Source organism: Oreochromis aureus, linkage group 13 (genome assembly GCF_013358895.1).
Source record: "Oreochromis aureus strain Israel breed Guangdong linkage group 13, ZZ_aureus, whole genome shotgun sequence".
In the NCBI taxonomy this organism is placed as follows: domain Eukaryota; kingdom Metazoa; phylum Chordata; class Actinopteri; order Cichliformes; family Cichlidae; genus Oreochromis; species Oreochromis aureus.
In genome coordinates this window covers 22,005,048-22,029,700 of record NC_052954.1, presented here as the reverse complement: position 1 = coordinate 22,029,700, position 24,653 = coordinate 22,005,048, and the positions used below count along the sequence as shown (strand labels likewise).

At 40.3% G+C, this 24,653-nt stretch overlaps 1 protein-coding gene across 6 annotated transcripts in view; it reads right to left on the bottom strand.

Moving 5' to 3' along the window:
• Positions 1-2,214: 2,214 nt before the first annotated feature.
• The window catches only part of adam12b (ADAM metallopeptidase domain 12b), a 120,383-nt gene continuing 97,944 nt past the window's right edge, over positions 2,215-24,653 (bottom strand). For 5 of the 6 annotated variants that reach the window (XM_039621929.1, XM_039621930.1, XM_039621933.1 and 2 more), the window contains 10 exons: positions 22,239-22,434; positions 22,005-22,113; positions 21,368-21,566; positions 19,230-19,307; positions 17,315-17,423; positions 16,779-16,965; positions 15,915-16,023; positions 13,392-13,646; positions 6,483-6,658; positions 2,215-4,085 (listed from right to left, as the gene is read on the bottom strand). In XM_039621929.1, the coding sequence (XP_039477863.1) occupies positions 4,034-4,085; positions 6,483-6,658; positions 13,392-13,646; positions 15,915-16,023; positions 16,779-16,965; positions 17,315-17,423; positions 19,230-19,307; positions 21,368-21,566; positions 22,005-22,113; positions 22,239-22,434 (1,470 nt within the window). In that variant the 3' untranslated portion in view covers positions 2,215-4,033. The remainder of the gene's footprint in view (positions 4,086-6,482; positions 6,659-13,391; positions 13,647-15,914; positions 16,024-16,778; positions 16,966-17,314; positions 17,424-19,229; positions 19,308-21,367; positions 21,567-22,004; positions 22,114-22,238; positions 22,435-24,653) is intronic. The other variant, XM_031742247.2, reaches the window with a different exon arrangement.

Below are 24,653 nucleotides of genomic sequence, written 5' to 3'. Positions count from 1 at the left end.
AATTTAAGGGGGTTTTGTAACTTCAAAACAGGGAAGGTACGAACTACAAGAAAAGGCTTTTGTGTTTCTGTTCATGGGGTGAAACTGTGGAACAGTTTGAATATGGAATTAAAGCAATGTCCAAACATAAAACAGTTCAAAAAGAGTTATAAAAATATGATCTTCTCGAACTATAAAGACAAGGAAAATATTAAAATTAAGTGAATGTCTCTATTTTAAAAATTTCATGATGTGATATCATAGTATATAGACTCTGACGTGGATTATATGATGATTTAGTTTAGTCTAAGGGCAGCTTCAATCTCTGAGGTTTTCCTGTTTTTGTATGCTTTACCAGTGCTAGTGGTGTTAACAAGTGCTGGAGGAGCTGACCTTTAATCAGCTTCAGCCTGTAGTTCCAGCACATTATGGCAAGATAACGAGCTGAACCCCAGAGAGGGAGGCGCTGCAGTTGTTGTAATGAGCCATGTTTTCCAGCAGGTGGCACTGTTGAACAACTAAGATCAACTGCTGAAGCAGTGGAGGACTTCATGAGGTAACTGACAGACCTGCATAAAAGACGTCACTGAGAAAATGAGCCATATCTCAGTCTCGCTCCTTTAAGTGACACAAAGAAACCCTGCTAATAGATTTCTGCTTAATAGAACGAAAAATAAAAGAAAGGACATTTGATGTCTTTCTTTTCATATTTGCTGCTTTCATCAGAGTAATATATTCAGCCACTTTATTGGTTCACCTGTTCAAGGGCTCTCTAACGCAGATATCTAATCAGTGAATCACATGGCAACAACTCAGTGCATTTAGGTGTGCAGATATGGTAAAAATGACCTCCAGAAGTTTACACTGAGCATCAGAAAGGTGATGCTTTTTAGTGCCGGCCTGAGTATTCCAGAAATCGATGATTTACTAGGAGTTTCCCACACAATGGTGCAGAAAAGAGAAAATATATTTTGTAAGCAGGGCATATGTCAGGGGCAAGATTTGGGAATATCAGTACAGTTACTGCAATAAAAACAAAGAACTTTCTGAAAGCAGTTGACTCACAGTCTTGTACACGTTCAGAATCTCAATAAACACATCCATTAAAGGCTCATCGGGCAAGCTGCAATAACTGTAAAAAAAAAAATTACATATTTTTTTTAGTATACTGAAAAATAGATACACCTATGGTATCGATTTCAAAATCCTACATCAGTTTTCATAAAATGTGATTTCTGACCTTTTAAAGCAAACGAAATTCAAACTTGTCAGGTTTTTAGCAGATACCATCCATGGTATCAGATTCAAACTCCTACGCCGCTTTGTTCTCAAGTTATTGCATTCACAAACTTGGCTGTTCAAGTCTAGTTTTTATTTTTATTTTATCTAACTAAAATGTTTTTTTCACATCTAGTTTTAGCTTTAAAACTAACTTGGTTACAACCAAGATTTGCAGAAGAACATCTCCTTATAAAGCAGATAGGCTATAGCAGTAGAACACCGGTTACCACGCCTGTCAGCTCAGAACAGGAAACTGAGGCTACAATTTACACAGACTCACCAAAATTGTACAATAGTAGAAAAATGGCAAAATGTTTCCTGTTCTAATGAGTCTTGTAATTTCTGCTGTGACATTTGGATGGTAGGAACATAATTTGGCATAAACAACATGAAAACATGGATCCATCCTGCCTCATATGACCCCTTCAGACTGCTGTTGGTGGAGGTTTAATGTCTTGGCACACTTTGGGTCCCAAATGCCACAGCCTGCCTGAATATTGCTGTTGCCTTTATGACCTCTGTGTACCTGTCTTCTGATGGCTGCTCCCAGCAGGTTAATGCGCCATGCCATGTTAAGCTCACATCATCTCAAAGTGGTTTCTTGAACCTGACAGTGAGTTCAGTGTACTCAAACGGCCTCCACAGGTACCACGGTCTCAGTCCAATAGAGCACCTTTAAGTGGTGGAACAGGAGATTAATGTTGTGGATGTTCAGCAGACAAATCTGCAGCAACTGTTCGACGCTATCATGTCAATATGGATCAGAATACCTGAGGAATGTTTACAGCATCTTGTTGAATCGACACCATGAAAAGTAAAGGCAGTTAGTTGCTAGTTGGTCAATCGGTTTATTGCATCGTCCTTATTGGTCACGGTGACTTCTTTATGGATTTTAATGTGGTGGGTTGCATTCTTATAGTCATAAATCAAAGTATGAATGAAATTAAAACACCGTCTTGTAAACAGGGGACATTTAATTGGCTCTGATGTCTTCTCACAGCTGAAATGTAATCCTGACACCTTTGTCATTCTTTTAAAACGTTGGAAATCATCCAACATCATGTTTTCACCTCCTAATGTAATAGGGGCAACGTCTCAAAGCAGTTCTTTACATTTCTGTGCTTAAAAAAACAGAAGAAGAAAACAACAAAAGAAAAATAAGAAAAATTGACATTTACACCTTACAATGGTTTTTAAACATGTTACACTTAAAATTTAATAAACACAGTACATTTAGGTTTTTACAGATGGCATAAACATTGAACAGCTAATTGACACAGCAATAAGACATATTTTCCAGCAGAGCGGCGACTCTGTTGAACACATCTGAACACATCCAAAACAAAGGAAATAAAGCATCATTTAGATACTACAAAAACACAATGCAGGTATGCAGGGCGTGACTGGCTTCAGTCATTCTGCAGCTGTGACAGAACAAGCACTGCATTCGGATACACTGCAAGTACAAAATGCCTTATGCAAACACTGACACGTTGCGCTGTGAAGTTAACAATTGAATCCCTCAAGTCAACAAATAACACAGAAAAAAAAGAAAGAAAAAGAGCCTGACTCAAGCTCTGGGGTGCAATGAGCGCCGCTGTGAATGCGTGAGTGAGCTCGGCGTTCGACAACAGTGAAGTCATAGAAACTCCAAAAGGAATGTTGTGAAAGAAACAAAAAGAACAGGACGGATATGGTAAAACATCTCGCTGGAAAGCTCGTGGCGCTGAAGTCATCCGGCCTGGCTCACCCTCTCAAGGACGAGGCGAGCGCAAACGTTAAACATACAAACGCCAGTATTGATGTTGAATTATTCGGTGTTGGTGTAATTCTCTGGAACACAGTCAGTCTGTCAAGTCTGTTGACACTCCACAGCGCTTGCCAGTATCAGGAGAAAACATGTCTAGAGTCCAACGCATGCCCCGAGCAGTATGTCAGAGGCAGGCTGAGGTGTGTGAAAATTACTTTTTCTCTTTGTACTTTCCTGCAAAAATGAACTTATAAGGAATAAAAGAGCCTGGTGCACAGACTGTAAAGGGAGCGGATTAATGCCACAATAAAAATGTAGTCTACGTCTTAAAAGGGAATCAAATTCTTTTCATCCAGCGTTTAGATGATTCATGAAGAAAATAGCCGTATTTTCACAAAAAGAGGAGATTTGAGTAATACGTATTTTTTTTAGCACTGAGGCAACAAGGACATAGAGGACCTATTTGGTGTTCAGAACGTAATAAAAATGAAAAAAACGGAGAAATAACATTGCGCCAAGGGCCACCAGCTATGTGGACTACTTACTGACTCGTCCTCTATTTCCATTTATCATCATCCAAGTCAAAAAACAAAATGTTTTGCACTTCGATTATTCAAGCAACGTGACGAGTTATAAAAAAGACTTTATATTTCAGCATTTTGTTTAGAAGAAAATGTATAAAAACAATCACAGAATGCAAAAACGAAGTGTCCGTAATGACGCCTCGTGTTCGTCTTTTCCTCGAGTTTCCCACGAGGAGAATCATCCCTCATCAGAGTCCTCTTTGCACAAACCGGTAGTTAAATAGTTAAATAGATAAATAGTTCACTGGTACCTGAGCAAGGATGACAAAGCACCTTTTAGAGGCGTAGCATCAAGGTTTGATGTTAGCCCCCGTTTTTACTGGGAACTCTGTGACACTTCCAACTGTCCCAAAGGTCTAACAGAGTCTCAGCAATTAGTGCAAATTAAGAAAGTCTCCATCTATTAGTCGGAGATCTACATGTCCGTGAAGTTGAGAGCTCAACAGTCCTTTTGAGTCTTTGGTGGTCTGTATGGCAGTGCCGGTGCAGGTCTGAAGAGTGAACACAAACACAAATAGATTACAACATTACAATGGTAATAATAAGTAACTGCATAAATATCTCCTTTCAGACAGGTTGGTCTCATTTCTGAAAATGTATATTATCTAAAACATGATGATAATCTGTCCAGTTTGAATGGATCTCTAAACTCAGAGAGAAGTCAAATGGAAAACATCTTTGCTTCAGCTTATCGATAATAGATACACGGAGAGATGAATGACACCATTAGGTTCTCTTTAAGCGTCTCTCACTGTGCACTTCAGCTCACCACCAGGTGTGAAATCTGCTTGAGAAACGGAGCCTGGATTGCTCCACCCACACTGGAACAGGATAGCGCTTTTGTTTTGTAGGGTATCGTTTCCAGTAACTAAAGTGGTCACCACTGGAAACTGGACTGACTGTGAAAATGTAACTCGGCAAAAGAAGAATAATCTCATTGTCGAAAATGACATCACTCAGAAAGAGATAATGGCATTATTTTTTACTGGATTGGAGACAAGAAGTATATTTAGGTCTATAAGTTTTGAATAAAGACACAGTTTTTACAGTTTTTGTAGTTTTGCCTCTGTACAGCACCAAAGATTATTTTAAATCAACTATGCGCTCGATACGCACTAGACAGTTGACTTGACAGGCAGTTGTCTGGCCACGTCTTGTTCCCTGGTTGTTTTGTGACAAGTGAAGCAGGCATAATATCTGAAGCCAATTCAAAGTTTTCAATTTATATTTTATACTTTTCCACTGTAATTTTAAATATGAGGCCCAAAGAGACGTCAGTTTAAGTGAAGCAGGCCATCACTAGGTTAAAAAACAAAACAAATCTATCAGTGAGAGAACAAAAGCTTTACAAGTCGCCAAATAAACAATCTGGGGTACTCAGAGCTCAGTAACACTAAACCAACACAAACTCAGCATCGCTGTACAATCAAGAGATGCCTTCATGAACAGAAATATAGAGTTTACAACAAGAAGGAGAGATTAGACTTTGCTTGAAAAAATATAAGAATCTGCAAAGTTAAAAAAGAGTCTTTGATCGAAATGAAAAGAAACAAATTCAGCCAAGCTGAATTTGTGACTCGCGTTTATTGATGATGTGACTGCCGATAGAAGTAGCAGGATGAATTCTGAAGTGTTCAAGGCTATACTCTCTGCTCAGATTCAGCCAGATTGGACAGTGCTTCACAGTGCAAATGGATAATGGCCCAAAGCATACTCCAAAAGACTCCCAAGAGTTTCTCAGGGGAAAGGAAATGGCACATTCTTCTTCTATTCAACAGCCAGCTCAGTCACCTGATCCCAACCCAACAGAGTCTGCTTTCCAGTTATTAAACTGGAGGAAGAGAAAGCCACAAACAAGAAGCAACTGAAGCCAGCTGCAGTACAGGCCTGGCGATATTAGACTTAAGACAATCATTGACTGCAAAGGCTTTTCATCAGATTATTAAAAACTTTCCTCATATTTAAAATTATGTCAGTTTATCCAATTAATTTTGAGTCTCTCAAAATGTGTCTAAAAATGTCAGTAATCCCCTTAAATGAAAGCTTAAAGGCTGCACTTCAATAAAACAGTGATTGTTTGATTTAAATTCCAGTGTGGTGGTTTTCAGAGGCAAAACTAAAAGAAATATGACTTTTACTAGTAAACTATGGGTCTAACTATAAGTAATCCAGAGGAATTAATAAAACCAAACGGATGGTTTACAGACAGTTATGCATTCTGCGTGATGGCGACGTACGACGAAATTTAATGCTGTTGCTTTAAAAGCATGCTTTGTTTGCTTCAGCATATCAAATCCTCCACTTCACTGCTTTTGTGTACAGCCATAATAAAAGTGGTTTCGTAAACCAGCAAGCATCGCAAATGCGAAAAGTTTATGCAGCGAAAAACTATTTTTTATTTGCCCTCCTGCTTTGGGACAGAAGAGGTAATAATCCTTGTATAACCCCCGTAATAGCCAGGCTAGCACTCCCAACTATAAGGAGGAGGTTATGAATATCCAACAGCATACTTCACACAGAGCGCGTCAGCAAAGCCGAATTTAATGAGTGTTGTGAGAGTTGAAAATGATGAGGTTGGTGAACAAATTTATCAAAAGATTCACAAGTAAATGAGCGTCCCTCGCGCTCACGACAATCATTAATTAGCCTTTAATCACAAAATAACTTGAACTCCATTAGTGATGCAGCCTGTGACAGAAGAGATGACATTACTCTTTTTCCAAACTGCTACGGCTTCTTCTTAGGTGTAAAATGTCACACAAGAATTAAGTCTCTTTAAATAAACTACGAAAAACTAAGTGACAAAAAAAGCCATCAATTTAACAGAGAGATGAAGATGTCTGAAAAGGGCTTTTAAGTAGTGTATTTTTTTGTCATGCTGCACAGACCTGCTGGGTAAAGGGATGGAGGGTGGAGGCCTTGGCACAGTGGGGATAGGTATGGGTAGGGCTGCTTTCCCGGGGATGTGCCCCCCTGCTGTTGCGGCACTGTGACCCAGTCGAGAGCTCCTCCCTAGTGGGTCGGCAGGTAGGGGCTTCTGGGGTGGACTGGGCTTCTCAAAGTCCTGTAAAAAGAACATAAAAAGTAAAAATTTAGTTCATGTATGAATTTAAAAAACACCACAAAGCACATCAATCTTATCTTGAGTCACAGTGCACAGAGCAAGTGACCTTCTAAGCTTTTTTTCAGTATGGATTAGTTGTGCAGCAGCTATCTGAACACAGACGCAAATGCGTTTCACTAGAGGGCACTGTGTTATCAGTATCTCCTCTGAATTCCCACAGCTAACATGAGATGAATCCCAAACCTCCCCCTGCTCGTCTCCACCACCTCTGTGGCAGTGCTGTGAGAGTGTAGAAGGTTATCTGGATGAGGTGTCATCATGTGGTACTAATCTACATAGAGGAAGCGTGCAGTTGATAAACATCTGCTACCAGCTGCCTGGCTGCTATCACACACACACACAAACGGACATGCACAAAACCTTCCCACAACTGCCCACGCCATGGCACACACACGCAGGTTTACATGAGCAAACTTTAAGTAATCTGCACGCAGAGGAAAAAAAAAATCCCCACATCATGCATGGATAAGACTCGGAAAGCTGGATGGTTTAAAACATTCATGAATGCAGCCAAGATGTGACCGAGTTTGTCACATCTACATGCAAGAGTTATGAACCTGTGTGTTCACTGCTGCGCAACCCAGGCGCCTCAAATGTGACAATCTTTCATGGCAACACTAAACCGATATTCATTATTATTTAACTGCATGTATGCGTTTTTTCATTTTTTTTTTTACATAAATTGCAATAAAGAAATTCAAATGCAGTGATACTTTAAACTCACCAGACACAGTTAAAGTTTAAACTGAGCATCAGAATGAGGAAGAAAGGTGATTTAAGTAACTTTGATTTTTGGTTTCAGACAGGGTGGTCTGAATATTTCAGAAACTGCTCATCTGCTGGCATTTTCCCACGCAAACATCTCGACGGTTTACAGAGATTAGTCCAAAAAAAAAAAAAAAAGCAGCTGGGTGATTGCTGATTTCAGCGGTCAGAGGAAAATGGCCAGACTCCTTCGAGCTGACAGGAAGGCAACAATATCTCACAAGTTACAACCAAGGTGCATCTCTGAACAAACAACATCTAGAACCTGAAGCAGATGGGCTAGAGCAGGAGAAGACCAGACTGGGTACCACTCCTGTTAGCCAAGGACAGGAAACTGAGGGTGCAATTTGCACTGCCTCACCAAAACTGGACTGGATTAGAAGACTGAAAAAATCAGGTCTGTCTGGTTTGATGTGTCTCAATTTATGCTGTGACATTTGCATGGGATCCAGAAATTAGTAGAAACAAGACAAAGTGTCGCTGCATCCTGCCCTGTATCAAAAATTCGGGCTGCTGCTGGTGGTGTGCTGCGGCTGGGCTTTGTTTTAACAGCATAGCCTACCTGAGTATTGTTGCTCACCATGTTCATCCCTTTATGACAACAGTGTAACATCATTTAATGGCTGCTTCCAGCATGTCACAAAGCTCAAATCAGCTTAAACTGGTTTCATGAACCTGACAAATGGCCTTGAATAGAAAAGCTGCTCCAGTAAATTTATGCTATCATGTCAATGCGGTCCATAAGCTCTGAGTGTTTCCAGCACAACTACCACAAAGGTAGTTGTGAAGGCAAAAGGGGGTCTAACCTGGTACTAGCAAGATGAACCTAATAAAATATCCAGTGAATGTTTATATAATAGAAAAAAACCCACAAAGTTTATGGCATGATTGAGGGGAACACACGATCCATAAAAATGATGTGAATAGTTTTGTGTGTGAGAACTGACTAGCCTGTGTATCAGTCCCTGACCTCAATCCCATCCACCTTAAATGGAGCTATGACTCAGACCTTACCTGTCTAGTGTTGATGATTGAGTGGATGTAAATCTATGCAGGCAAATCGTGTGTCTATTCTTACTCACCCTGCACTTTGTCCATGGAGTGTATGTTTGTGTGTTGCTGCAGGTTGAAATAAGCAAGGGGAAACTAATATTACAGCAGCAAATAACAAATGTTTTCATTTTCTGGCAGAATAATCTGCAGTTTAATTTCTGGATAAAACCAGAAATGAAGCTGGTCCATAAAATGTCAGAAAATAAATAAAATCCTCCTAACAATTTTCCTTGCCAGTCTTTTCCAACCAGCAGTCCAAAATAAAAGCTTTACAACAGCTTTACTGACATCTGCTCAGCCACAACAAGAGTCGTGTCTGCAAGAGGCAGTTAGAACAAGAAGAGCTCTTTTCATTTACTGCATGTTGTTAAAGACAGTCATGTGAAAAAGGTTTTCATAGGACATCATGCAGTCCTGTGAAAAACACACCCTATGGCTCAAAAGCTTATAGAACCACCTTTAGCAAGAATTAAGTGAAGTTATCTGTGTGAATTTATCAATCTGTCACATTGTGGAGGAATTCTGGCCCACTCTTCCTAACAATGTTGCTTCACTTCTTCAAGGCAACTGCAGTATTTCATTCAGGCTAAGGGTCTGGACTTTGACCGGATCACTGCAGCACTTTAACTTTTTCCTTTTCGGGCATTCTGCTGCCGTCCTTGGGATTATTTTCCTGTTTTATGACCCGGCCAAGCTTAAGCCGACAGACAGATAGCCTCGTATTTGAGTCCACGGTACTTTGGTATACAGAGTAATTCATGGTTGACTCAGTGACTGGAAGGAGCACAGGTCATGTGGCTGCAGAACAAGCCCAAATCAATGCTGTGTTTGGTTTTTGCCTAACATGGGGCGAGCTATCATGGCCAAACATCGCCTGTTTGGTCTGGTCTATCCAAAGGACGTTGTTGCTGCAGTCTTGTTGTTTGTTCAGATGCAAGGCTTTGTCTTGGCAGCCCTTCCAAACAAACTGTACTTGTTCAGTCTTTTACTAATTATAATCTCATGAAATTTAACATCCTAACTGAGGTCTGTAGAGTCTGAGATGCAGCTCTTGCACTTTTTTGCAGTTACTCTGAGCTTTGCATGGTCTGAACTTGGGGTGAATTTGCTGGGATTATCACTTCTGTGCATAATCAAGTGCATTTGAATAGCAACACCTGGCTTCTACTTACCGGCTTAATTCTCGTGGAAGCAGTAATAGTATACTTAAATTTTCACAGGACTGCATAGAGTCCTGTGTGAAAGGTGCACTTTTTTTTACGTGCTTCAAATTTAACTCCTTTGTGGCCAAAGCAGGTCACTTTGAGCAAGCAGTAGTGCTTGCTCAAAGGGGGTCATATGATTGTTGGGTTTTTCTCTGTATGTATTATTGTAGGGTCTACCTTACAATATAAAGTGCCTTTAGGCGACTTTTGTTGTGATTTGGGGCTGTATAAATAAAATTGAATTGAATTTCCTTAATTATTAAGTGTTTGTGGTAATAACGTGTATACAGTGGGATTTTTATGTGATCCAGTTTGAGATATCTGTGTGAACACTGTGCATCACCCACTGTGTCCTTTCCTGTGAGTGTCGTTCCACTAGTGCCAAGCCTCTATATGAAGTTAAGTTTAAGTGAAGACCAACTCTTTAAGGGAAGAAAATCAGGCTGTTTTCCAGGGAAAAGAAGAAAAAACTAAGATGTAAATAGACAGATGCATCCACTCTAATGCAAGATTAATCCAAGACCCATGTGCATTGTAATACCACTCTTGGCAGAAAACCTCAAACTGTAACTGGAAACTTGGTGGTGTTCACATGTCTTAATTCACAATGAAGGATTGCGCCGTCCTCTGTGGCTTGAGAAAGATCTATGAGCCCTGAGCCTACAAGCACCTTTCAAAACCCACCGGAGGAACTGAAAAATGCGCGGTCGTCTTGCCAAAAACAAAACTATTTTTCTAGGTTCCTGAAAAGATGACATTTTGGAAAGGCACGATTTTCACTCCTCGCCAGTGTGACGCTGCAGTCTGCTTGTGCAGTGCCACAAACTGATCTGCTTCATATTTATTGGACTCTACGGGTATCTGATTTGTATTTTTCCTTCAGCAAGACTAGATAAAAACAAACAGGTCCCACGCAGTTTTGTTTTCATCGCAACAAACGTGGGATAGAATTTATTGCCCTGGAAACACCTTGATATTAATGGGGTGCGGTCGGCACAAAGAGAAAGACAGCAAGAGAAAGCGCTGTTTAAAATAAGACATACTGGCACAGAGAGTGGGGGTTGGGGTTTGTGTCAAGTCTTACAATAAACTTGTTAAACGCTTTCTCTTTAAGGACTGATGTCTTGTTCGTCCTTGTTGGCCTGCTATTAAATGTCAACAGAACCCTGTCTTCTGTTTCTGACCCACATGTGCCATCTCTACTTCGCCCATCTGTTTCATTGCAATGAAATGAGCTAACAGATATTAGCAGGTAGCGGGATTTCACTGTTTTGGCAGGCAGTGAGCAGCCAATTTATAGAGCAAACAGTGGCCTTTCAGCTAAAGTACATCTTTAGTTGGCACACAGTCATTGCAATCAAGGGTAATATGCTGCAAAGCTTAACATGGACACCACAAAACCATCCAGAAGTGGATGCGATGCCTGCTGCTCACTAATGCAAAAGTAGCCAAGGCTTTTATATTTAAAATGCACTTACACTGTATAAAGTAGTTTACATATGTAAAAAAGCAGAGCATCTCTTGCATGGTCAGGCATTATTATGACTGAAATAATAACTGTTAGTACAGAGTCATCAATGTGTAAGTGGCAGTAATAGATATTGATGGTTTTAACTACTACCCCACATAAAGTTTATCTAATAAAGGTAGTAGCTCCTTCGATTGTATATAACATATATTTGATTCGTCGTCAGATGATTTATGGCAGAAATTTATGAAAGTTCTGCTAGAAAACTTTTCTCTCGTTTTTTGCTCTTATGTGGGATAATTGTATCTTTTTGGGACAGCAAATACAATACTTGAAATAAAGTCATTTAGGAAGCCTACAGGGGATATGCCTCTATTATAAAAACTGCAGACGGAGGCATTTGAAATGTGTCAAGCAGTGTTTGGCAAATCGCTGCATTTTAAAAACCTGATCACATTCTTGAGATAATCTATTTGTGTCTACTAATCTCGGAAAAACTTGAGCACATGTGCTCATTTAATTTCCACCATGTTATCCTTGGAGGTATACAAACCGGACCTTTCTTCGTGCTCTGCTTTAACATCTGGGACTATGTTCTAACGCAAACAGAGAAACAGACGCAAAACGAATGTCTTCCTCCTTATTTTTCTTTTTTAAACAGACAGACACATCTGCCAATTTCCCTTGCACCCCGCTGTGGCTCACAAAGCGCCGACATCCAGCACAGCTCTCCTTGCTGTGCTACTCCGGGAACAAATCGGGATTTGGATCCACCACCAGAGCGGACAGATGGATTTACTATCTCCACCGCCTCTGATTCTGCCGGCTCAGCAGAAAGCAGCACCTTACTCAGGAGCTGGGTCACCGTGAGGGAGACAGATTGAATTTGTTGTCGATATGTGGGCAGGCGAACCCACTGCAGTGCAGAAATCCAGCAGGTTCTGTTATCCAACATTTAGCTACAGCCTTTAAAAATGACGACACAGGTGGCTGTTCAAGTTTTAGGCCATTAGCTACAATTTGCATATATTTTACATTACTGCGGAGCATTTTTTAAGGGTACATAGCTTTTCATATTAATTCTTACCCTCCAATCCATTGGTTTCTGTTACTTTTAGTAAGTCCTGAGACTTAAAATGCACTTTTCATCTGCCACAGTGAGCTCTATTCTGCTTTATTTATTGTTTAAGTTACATTTTTATAAAACGTATCAAGGAAACTGTGACATCAGATAAAACAGTAAATCATCATGCATAAAAAAACCATGCATAATGATTTCATAACACTACTGCTTCTGATTCTGATCTCCTAGCACACACATATTTATCTCAGCACAATATCTGGACCTTTCAGCCGCACCACATGAATCTTCCTCTGCAGATGGAGTCTGCCCTGTAATCATCGAACTGTGGATATTCAAATTAAGGACCGTAAGGACTTCTGATCGAGTCAGCAACTTTTTTTCCATGGTAAAGAATGAAGCTTTTACGGATGAGGTGGGCTTAAAGTGCTTAGAAAACGTGAAATTTGAGCATCTGCTATTCCATAAATGCTAAGCAAACTTCATCTGCTGAGGAAGATTGCTTTTCTTTTTTTTTTTTTGCAAGCTGACTCAAATCTAAGATGTCACAGTGTCCTTAAATGCCAGGGATTCATTGCAATCGACTGAGAAAGTAACTTTAACAAAAAAAAATACCTGAATTTTCACCATGACCTATTTCAGGGAGGCTTCAGGTCTTGGCAGGTTACTTTGGCACTTTACTGAAATGAAATAAAATTGATGGCGGCCTAGATATTGTGGAAAATAAGTGTAGAAATGTGTGGCGTGGTTGAGAATATAGTCTGGAGTAATGTAGAGGAAAATATACACAACTTGAATTTAATGGGCTGTTGCGAATGTACGGTCCATTAAAGCTGTGGTCAACAAAAATAAATTGCAATTTTAAACTTTACAGTAACAGTTTAAGACGAAGGCAAAGATAAAGCTCGTGAGATCAAAGGAAGCCCCACAAACCTGTTTCACGACAGCAATTATGCCATGAAATGGCAGGTAAACAGAAGTGTTAGTGATGATATTACAGACACTTCTGTGTGAGTCACGCTGCGCTGTGAAAAAAGGGTCTGTCAGTGTTTAAATAAATAAAAGCATTTATGAACAGTTTGTTTGTTTTTTCACACTAACCTGGTCCACTCTGTATGATGACTGATGGCGTGGCAGGCTGAGAAAAGGTTGCACCCTAGGTGGCGGCGAGCTGGACGCGTGCGTCGGCAGGACTTTGTAGTGTGCCGGCAGAGGAGGCAGGGTGGGCTGCCCCACACTGAGAGACACCGGCATGGGCTGACTGATGTGGAGGGGCTGGTAGAGGGGCAGCCTGCGCAGGCTGTGAGAGTGGAAGTTGTGCGGTGGGAGAAGAGGCTCTGCACTCAGGAGAGACGGCTGAAAAGAGATCGCGGATGTTATTTCCAGTAATACGTAAATTGTCGTGAGCTGTGACAGGTAGCATACATATTAAAATGATCCTGAAACTAAAACTTAGAAATCAAATTGATTTTATACATTATGTTCAGGGACTGCGGCCAAATCTGGAACAAGGCATCTTTTCTCTCATGAGATCACAGTTTTTATATTTAGTCTTTGACAGATAAAGAATGAAACTATAACTAAATTAAACTTTACCTGCTTTTTTTAATATAACATGTCAAAACATGTGAAAATCCTCATCTGACAGGCTTTTACCTACAAGATTATTTTCTAAACCTCTGCAATTTAGTCTTGTTGGTGCTAAAATAATTAGATTGTGTGAACCGCCGAGAAGCATTTTGATTATTAATTTTCTCTTATTAAGCAAAATGTCACAAATATTTCAGCTGTAGCTTCTGAACTGTGAGGACATTTCCATCCATCCATCGACGTTCTCGGGTCAGCCGAGAAACGTAACCTCATTTCCTCGCGCTTCTACGGCACGCTGAAATGACCTCACCTAGGAGCCATTTCGGAGGAATCCAGATCCTCGCACCAGCTTAACTGCCTCCTATTGATAAAACATTATGTGTTGAAAATCTCAAGCAGCAACTGAAAGTATTTAGGAATGGTTGCCACATGCTGTATCTGGGTCAGGTTTGTATGTTAATTCTGGATCCACTTGGACTCATTAGCGAGTCTCACCGCACACAGAACATCATCAAAATATATTTCTGAGGTGACACAAAGACTACAAAATGTCTCACACAGTTTGGATTAAGTCTTACTACCCTCTGGACTATATTAGATGGTGTCCTATGGCCTTTTGGCTCAGGCCTCTCTTTAAAAAACAGTTATTGATGTCTGGCCCCGGTTCGTTTCACAGATCCTAAATTAAAGGTCCCATATTACACCCCTTATTAACCAGTTAATTCAAGTCTCACATGTCCCTAGAAGGTGTCTTTCAAGTTTCAGCTTAAAATACCACACAGATTGCTCAGTGTGCCACTGCTTCGTACCCATTTGTTTAAAGTCTGCTCCAAAAGGACTGTTTGAAGCACTGATCTGTTGCTGGCCAAAAGCTGATGGTTTGATGGTTATTTTCACTATATTCCGAACCTTTCAGACCCTTTCAGACATGAAAATAATCAAACACACAATCTGCACAATGAAGTCATTAGGTGCAGCCTAATTTTGTCTAATGGTTATAAAAGCTGAAGCCTGTGATATTAGGGTGAAACAGAGGTAAAATAAAAGTAAAAACCAACTTTAGTCATAAAGTCTCATTAGCGTCAGAAAGCTGATGTCAGAATCAGCCATAAAACTGGAAAACAGCAGTATTAGATGTGATGTTGTGAAATTGTAAAAGTCTGACAACATGTCCTGACCAGCTGTTCACCCTCCGCTCCAGAGAAAATGAAAATAAAAAACCCCCAATAACACCAAAAATGGCCATAAAGGATTTGGCTGCTGGACAGCACACATGCACATTCACATAAAGAGAAAATGCAGATGTGTTCAAAGACAGCTGACTGATATCTGGACTTCTGACAACTGGCTGAAGTAATCAGAATAATGAGAACAGACAGACAGATCAACCTCACTCAGTTATTATATTTAATATAACAATTTTTGCACATTTTTCTGCAGATACTGGTGAGTGCAAACACAAACCAGATCCACATACCCACTATAAATAAATGCATGTGCCTTTATTCTGGCACGCAAACCCAAGTGATAGGTAATCTCCTTCTGTGCTTATCGTTTCCAACAAACAAATCAAAGCCTATTTTCTTCTTCTGCCTGAATCAATCACCTCTGCTTCATTCTCATAGCGAAACAAACAAACAAACAACTATTAAAGAGGCTCAAATAACAACATTACAATCTCTTATAGATAGTGTAATCTTTCAATTAAAGTTTCTCCGCATCCTCTCAACAATGACACTGTAATTAATACTGCTTCGAGTGAGAGATAGAGTGAGGCTGAATCGATTAGCCGGCATGCCATCATCTTGTTTTGTCAACGAGCATGGAAGCGTTACGGCTCTACGCCGAGGCCTGACTGCATGTTAGTGAAGTGCTCTAAGAAAATGTCATCATTGCAAAAGAAACCAAACGGCCTGTGACAGAAATGAGTGCGCACATGCTCATATAGAGGAATTTTAGGGTTGTATGAAGACACGGTCTAGGCAGACACGCATAAAGCAAGCTGTCTGACAGACACATTATGGAGACACTGACCTTAAAAATGTTAGCCCCAGAGGGTTTGGGGGGAGGCTTGCGCTGCGGTGTGGGTCTGTACATGGACTCGCTTCTGATGGGGCTGGTTGGCCTGGTAGCTTCCACGGATCTATGAGCACAGTGTAAGCAGTTTAAAGGGTGTTTTTTAACATTTAGACATTTATATTTATATTTCACTACATGCCTCCTACTATGGTATGACATAGGGAAGGTATAGCACATTAGAAATGGAGCCTTTCCTTGTTTCTCAGTGCAGAAATATCACCCATATCAACAAAAAAGAGCGAAAAATAATAGTTGTCTGCCTATTTATACTCCCACACTCCTGCTACCACTACTGTATTTGTATCTAACAGTGCGATCACACCCCTGATGAAGCAGATCAACTTAGAAAATCACAGTTTCAAGTTTGTAAATCTGTTACTCATTTGCTTTTAGCTCTGCTGGTGCTTTAAAAAACTCCTGAGGGAAATATCAGCCTTGTCAGCAGTGAAATGATTTATGATGTTCGCCAGCTTTCACTGACTGTGTTTGTTTGAGGTTTAGTGACAAATAGGTGGCATGGTGGGTAAATTGTCCAGAAAAGATCGGTGGCTAAGTTCAAATATATGCACGTTAGGTTGATTGGGGATCACTTATTGGCTGTAGGTGCGACTGTGAGTGTGAATAGTCGTCTGTCTCTCTGTTTAACCCGGAGATGGAACAGACTCCTTGCCCACATGACCCTGAATTATATAAACAGTTACGAAAATTGTCAACTATGTATATTTTGTGTACAAGTTTCCCATAAATAAACTTGCAAGAAAACAACAATGCAAATTTTTATGAAATTTTCTTCCTCCCATTTTCAGAGGGAAATGTTACCTGAGTTTCTCCAAGGTGCTCTTCTTATTGGTGAAGAGGAAGCGCAGCAGAGTCTTCCTCTTCAGAAAGATGATTACGGTGGCTACCAGTAGGCTCACCAGGGTGACCAGGATTGCCACAGTAATCAGCACGGTGTCAGCTGATGCCATATATGACAACACGCACATTAATACACACACACGCACATCTACAGCACGGAACAATGACAGGACATAACGTAAAGACCGTTACAGCTAGGCCACGGCCAGCAGTTCACACAGTTCACATTTCTCTGCTCATTTCTGCTTCTCACTCTATTCCTTCTTTTTTTTTTTTTTTTAAATAAAAACTGTTCACAGTATAATGTATTACAGGGTGGAAAGGGAGTTGTGTTGCACTAGGAAAGTTACACTATAGTCCAAACCACACATTAATCCAGAACTGACTCTGCAAGAAAGAGACGTACAAGGAGCTTTGTGTTCCTGCTTATTTCTGAGTTAGTGTTGTTGTTTGTCTGCCTAGATGAGTGACGATAGAAATTAAATTGTCCACACTACCTGCAGCTCTCATTGGCCCGCTGTCAATGCTCCCACCAAAGCCGGCTGTCTCGCAGAACGGCGGGGCCCAGTGTGCTTCACAGTGGCAGTTCTTCTTGTTGTTGCAAACCTGTAAACAAGGTACTTTTAGTGTGTATTAGATGCAATATTGACTATTTCTTTTGTCTCCGGCATCAAATAGTATCAAACGGCCTTAGATCTAACAGCAAAATAACAAGGTGCAAACTAAATTGGTCATAAACCATTAAATAAAGCAATCCAACAGAGCACTGACTGTGCTTGTGTGTGTACACTTATAATAGATAAAGCATGTGGAAGGGAGAGACTGTCCCCTAAAGCCTCAAGTTTCCAGTGCAGAAGTTTGATCCAGGAGGATTCCCTGGTGAAATAACGCAGTCCAGCTGTCAGGTGGATAGAAGAGGAGACAAATAGAGAGGGAGCTGAGCAGCTGTAGGGGATTAACATAGCACAGACGTACAGTCCAGAGACTTCCCTGCCTCCAGGCCATGGACACTCCTTTGCATCAACTGATAGGGTTAAGAGGCACTTGGGGGGTTGAGAGGGAGTTATGGATTGAGCGAGATTTATATTTGTGCGAAGGGAAATGTTACCATAATGCGTCATGAATAAAAACTGAAGCAGATGTGTGAAAGATCTGTGAAATTAAGTAGGCATCAAATTCTTTAAAACTCTGTGGGGCTGAAGATGGAGGCTCAAAAGTAGCTATACAGAAATGGATTACATCTCCTATATGTGCACATGTAAAAGCCATAAATAACTTTTAAAAGTCTAAGAACATCTAATGTGCTTGAAATGGTAATTAGATGGAATCACAATCAGCTACTTTGGTGCACACACACATTTTGATCCGATTATTTATAGAAAACGTGGCATTGATGTGCGTTTAAAAGGTGCAGAAAAAAATCCCCCAAAGTGCTTTTTACCTGCTAAATAAGTAACAAAAATAGATTCCAGCGTCAATACAGCACATGCATTGTGAGATAAAGCAAGAGGACTTGCAGGCAAGCTCCTAAGGTAAATTCAGAGCATTACTGCTTTCCCAGTCAGGTCTCGTACTGTGCGAGGTGTTTGACAAAATGGTAGGCAAATTATTCTTGGCAGATATTTCTGCAGGAGGGGAGATGCAGCTCTACTTCGCACAGTGGGAAAATATTTTTCTCAAATTCCCCCACAAAGTCATTTTTAATGTGATTATTTTTGAGCCAATCAACACGCAGCTACAATATTTTGTTTGTTGCTGTTATTTTCCATTTACAAGCTAATTTGTTTCAGAGACATTTAGCAAATTATAAGACGATAAAAAAATATCTCAGAATCATAGCTTTGATTTCTTGTTGCACAAAATCTCGGTGCTTTACGATGCCGTAATTGAGTTGGTGTCTGTAAATTCATCTCGCCTGCGGTGAATGTTTGATTCACAGAACTAAACAACAAACTAAATAAATCATAAAAGCACCCTTTGCTGAATTATTGATAAGAGAAAAGGGTGATCATTTTAGAGCAGTGCGAGCTGCTTTTATGCTGCAAAAAAATGACTATTGTGTGCAGGTGGACACCCTGACATGCTGCACTGGCTCTTCCTCCTTTGTGTAGTAAAAAAGATGATGGACAACAATTTAAGTAGTCCCTAAATGATGCTGTAAAAGTGATTGATTTAACCTCGGTGGAACAATGAAGATTGATTGTACGTAATAGGAGAAGCTGCCATAAGTCAAAGGCTGGATCGTAAATACATTGTTGCTCTGCTGTTGTTTGCAATTACGGGGTACATGTAGTTGTTCCAAATGCAACTGAATAGATAAATACAGAGTTCTCACAGGCTTTTGACACTGTTTCAAAGGCTACGGTGTATAATTTAACACTAAAATTTGAGCTAATAGGTACTTGCACTCACCCCACGTCCACTGCACTTTCCCGAGCACTCATGCACACCAAAGACGCTGACATTCTGGCATTGCCGATTCAGGCACACCTATAAAGAGAAAAGCACCATTAAATATTTCAGGAGGTGCTGAATTCAAGAGCCCATGAAGATGAACAGAAATACTAAGAATAAGAAGAAGGGTTTATACTTCTGCGGAACAGCTGGAAAATATCTTATTTATGGACATCATAAAGGAGCATCATTGATGCCTGCTGCTAACTCAAATAGAAGAGTGCAGCTGCCCTGTGAATTTTTATCAAACGGTCTTGAAGTTGAAATTAACATGATCAATTAAAACTACAAATGCTGCATATAAATGTCATGATTAGCCTAACATCTGAAGAGATGTCTGTGGGAGATTTACAGCGAAATGAGCAATTTCCCACTCAGGTGGAAGTGCTGAATGCTGCTCAGGTAGCTGCAATGCGGTGCGGGGCTGAAGAGGCACAAATCACAATAAGCTTTCTATTCTTTAGATCAAACAAAAACATCAGAATGTAAAAAAGACGGTTGCTTTTATGTAGAAAATAAGGCCCGCATTAGGCAAGCAGCTCTCATCTTATTCAACTGCTATTGCTGTGCAGGCCGTGAGCTGCTAACTTAATACCCTGATTGGCATGGAAATACAAATCCTTTTTTCAGAGAACAAAGGCCCATGACAAACAGCCACCTCCAGGCCATCAAAGTTTCCAGGGCGCTAACTCATGACTTGGGAGACTGTAGCCAGGAGACAAACTAACCTGGCTGACGTCCATTTTGCACACACAGCTCAATGGGGTATGTACAAAGGCACCAAGGTAAGTCCCCGGAGGCAACTGAAAAAGCACACTTGTAGACCCTATTATTTAGTTCCACTGCTTGTAAGAGAAACACAGCCATTTGAAACACTTTTTTTACACGCAACCTTATGCAATACAGTAAATGTCTCCTGTTCTCCTGTGTTAAGAACGACCGTGTGAAACCTGGTTATTTTCTTTTGTGACACAGCCCTCACACGTTTAGCCGAGTTTCAACCACAAATGACTTTCACAAGTCCAAATCCACAGCTTTGGGGGGATTTGGTAAATGCAATCATCTAAAAATGCCTGAGAACTCCCGAGCAGGCATCAAGAATATCTGCAAGGATTTAATGCTCAATGACCTATTCTAAGCCATGTGCCATGTCGTGTTTTCAACTGACTTGCAGGAGCTTCACCAACCAAGTCAAGTGATAACTCCAACACCTACTATGACCATAAAAATAATTTCAGATCATGCATACTGGCCTTAACCCCCCCCCCCAAAAAAAAACAAAACTGATATGACTTGAGGATCAAAAGGCATGAAAAAGGCGTCATTCTGGGGTCCAATGAAGAGTCCATGTGGTCCCAGCATGTCACTCAAAGCATTTGCTGCCAGCATCTTGGTGCCAAAAACCACTTAAACCAGCATTTGTGATCCTGCCCCAATGGGTCAAAGCTGTTTTGGCAAGATGGAAACAGATCTACTCAATAACAGGCAGGTGGGTTTAATGTCCTGGCTGATCAGTGTGTGCTACCTCAACCGATTATCATCAAATCAGCAAATATTGTAACTTGAAGAGGCAGTTAGGTCGGTAAGTTATCCATTCGAAAGCTATTAACCTCCTGCTTGGCAGGAGTAGGGACTGATGTCAGTGATGTGGTGAGAGAAGTTTGGAGAGGAACAAAAAGACAGAGAAAAGTTGAGAGACACACCTAATAAAACAGCTCAAAAAAGTCTTATTCAGCCCTAAGCAAGATGTGCAAAAATGCATCAGTGGATTCACTCAGTTAGCTTTATTGGCCATTTTCTATAGGAAGGGAAAACCTCGCTGTACGGTCTGGTACTCCTCAAGGGAATGCAACTTCAGGTTCATACACTTACAAGCCTTTTAGCATCTCTAGAGAATATGAATTATAAAGCTGCATTCTGTTGTTATAGGAGAACAAACAACAAGCTAACCGATACTGTAGCTAATGATATTATAATATTCTGCTATAGATATTAGGGTATAATGTTGAATAGTACTCGATTCATTACATCAAATCTTAAATATGAATAAAGTTTTAACAGTTGAATTAAAGGCCTTTACATTACTGATCACTCACCATGTTGTCTCCACACTTTGTGCCAGCCAGCACCAGCCCAGGGTCAGGCATGTCATCGCCCAGGTAAACATGTGTTCCTCGACACAGAATACGTCCTCCTTCTTGCAGAGGGATGTTAGTTTCAATGGACACGGCATTTGTTCCGATCACTGGGCGGTTGGCTCCACCCTGGCACTGGATTTTACCACACTTTGCATCACTGCATAGAGCACATACACATATAGAAACACACATAGTACAACTTAAAAAACCCCATAATGCTGCTCTGTCAATCACAGTCGAAGATAAGTAACTGCAGAGGAGGATGAAAGAGTGCTGAAGGGGCCTGCAGTGATTCAGTCCTCCGGTCATCAAAGCAATTACATCAATTAACAAAAAGCTTGATTACAGAATTTACCCGAAGGGAGAAGATCTTAAGAACAATTAGCTGACAAAAATAGAATAAATTGATTCATGAATACTTTCTTAATTAGCCGCTATCTTTCTGAAATTACATTATTCAGCCATGCAAACTTTAGATTGAAGATCACGTCACAGCATAATGATGATTGCCAGTGACACTATGTGAGCTAATTAGCTTTGTTTTCCACAGTAATTTCTCTTTACCTTTACCACATCAGTGCAGCCGCAGCCTTACCTTGCATCACATTTGGCAAAGGAGCCTTTGGAGTCCTTCCCGCAGTTCCCGTAAGGATCACCTGCAGAGTTGACTCTCTCAAAGCAGATCCCAGGGGCGGGCTTTGCTCCTTTGTACAGAGACAAACAAGAAACCACCCCCCCACAATGTAATCATGAAAATGAAACAATGTTTTACCTTAGAAAAGCAAAGATTATGCATAAATTTCCAGCTTGCAAGCATCCACTGATTTACCTGCTCCCCACAGAGTGATGCATTGCTGCTCGTGAGTCTGGCAGATGCCATTGTAGCAGTAGCCGTCAACGTTGTGGCAGGCATGTCCATCATGTAGATAAACGTTGGCTGGGCAGTGAGGGCTGGCACCAGTACAGAACTCTGGCAGGTCACATGAGTTACTGGTTTCCCGGCAAAGGGTGCCAGCAGGTTTGAGCTGTGAATATATAGAGTGCTGTACATTAGACCCCCTTTTACAGTAGATACAAAATCAACACTGGCTCATTGAACAGCAGCTTTATTTAACTGTTTTTTGCTTTTGGGCTTTGTAAATGTTCCGCATAGCTATGGAAGTGGTGGACAGGAGGGCATTTCAATCTATGAAGCTATGTCACCCTGCATCAATAAAGGGTTTTAAAGGTGATATTTGCAGGTTAAGGCTTAATTAATGAAAAACGTGACCATAAACCCTGGCTTTTCTCTTGTGGATCTGCCAAACGCAAGATAATCTCTAAAAGGAATTTAAAGAAGATTTGAGGTCGACTCCAATTTAATTTGTTTTTGCTCCCGTCTATTGTGTTGCTAGTTTCTGTTTTGTGCTGTAATCAAACGTTTTATCAAGTGATGGAAATATTGGGATGATCACTGTGATTACTGGTTGAAAACATCAAACCTTTTGGATGCTACAAAGGCTGAAATAAACCAGTAAGATTGCTGTTGTTTAACAGTTTAAAAGTGACTGGAAGGGCTTAAATGTGAAAATGAAATGGAAAACTACAAGGTCATATACATGCCCAAAAATAGCTTCTAATATAATACTGTGCAAGAGTTGTGATTCGCCCCGTATTTCTTTATATTTTGCTGAAAATGGGAAATTGGTAAAACAATTTTAACATGTGAAAACATATATGAAAACTTAGGAAAGCTTTCTTGTAATATCTTCAAGTAGTCTTGGGGAATAGTTCTCCAGGTTTCTTGTAGGACATTCAAAGCTTTTCTTTGAATGTTATGTTCTGGATCAGGATGATCCCACACTGCAGGTCTAGGCTCTGGGGAGACCAGTCCATGACTGATAGAGTTATTTTCCTTACCCAGGTATACTTTTACTCCATTGGCAGTGTGTTTGGGATCATCGTCATGCTGGCAGGTGAAGCCAATCAAACGCTTTCCAGATGGTAATGCATGGTGGTTCACAGTCTGACGGTACTTTTCTGTGCTAATTATTGCATCGATTTTAACAAGATCTCCAACACCACAAGCTAAAATGTGAAATGCAGTCCCAAACCCTGACAGAGCCTCTCCTGACCTACTCCATACTGATGATGAGTTAAACTAAAAATTTGGATCAAATTTGGATCTCTCAATGACTTGAGTTGCCTCTAATTTTCAGTCCAATTCTTCTGTAATCTGGCAGACTGCAGCCTTTTCTCCACGTTTCTGTTCCTGAAGAATGGCTTCTTAACAGCCACCCTTTCACTGAGACCATTTCTAATGAGTGTTTTGGTGAACAGTAGATGGATCAACTGAAAGGCCAGAAGCATCTCTTGTGCTCTTGGTCAGGTCATTGACGAATCTGTTCCTATTTCTTAAGGACATGATTTTCAGATACTGTCCATTTGTTGTAGATCGATTTTTTTGGTTGTCACTTTTTTCGTCCTCCATTTGTTTAGTTCAGGACATACTGCACACCATACAGAGGTATGCCAAGCTTTCAGCCAATAGCTCTCTGGGAATCACCTTGTTGGTGCAAAAATGCTATTTTATACCTGTCTAACTGAGTTATCTTTGGCATTTGTGATTAATTTAAGTAAAGAAATAGGAGCATATTGGTTTTTTTGTGACAGGCTGCTGGTAACAAAGTGACTAAAGGTATTTGGTTAAGCTGTCTGTTATGTGCAGACACAACACTGATTCACCCTTTGGGTTGGTAACTTTTTATGCTTGTAATAATTCATAAGTCAGTTTTAATTGGCTTAACAAACAACAACAACCACAAACATTCCTCTGAAAGCAATTAGGTTAAAGAAAGGACTGAAAATAGGTGAAAAAGCAGCCAAGGTTTGACGAAACTCTTACCTTTGGAAAGCCAGGAAAACTATTGCTCAAGACCACTTAAAAAGTAGCTAGACTATTGTACAGTACTGTACTTATGCAGCAAAAACACAGAACATGAAGCTGTATCTTGTGAATAACACTGTGCAGTACTTATATCTTAAGATATATAATTCTGCAAGGCCATCACTGGCTCTCTAAATGCAATCCTTCGAATACATTTTCAACAAGTACTTTTTTTGAAAAGAGAAGACCACAGATACTATAAAATGATTTCCATGGCAAACAAAAACCATGAATATTTAAGACGAAGCAAATCTTAGGCTATCCAACTTGAACTTGAATTCAATTGAAACCTTCCTATTGATGTAAGATATACAAATT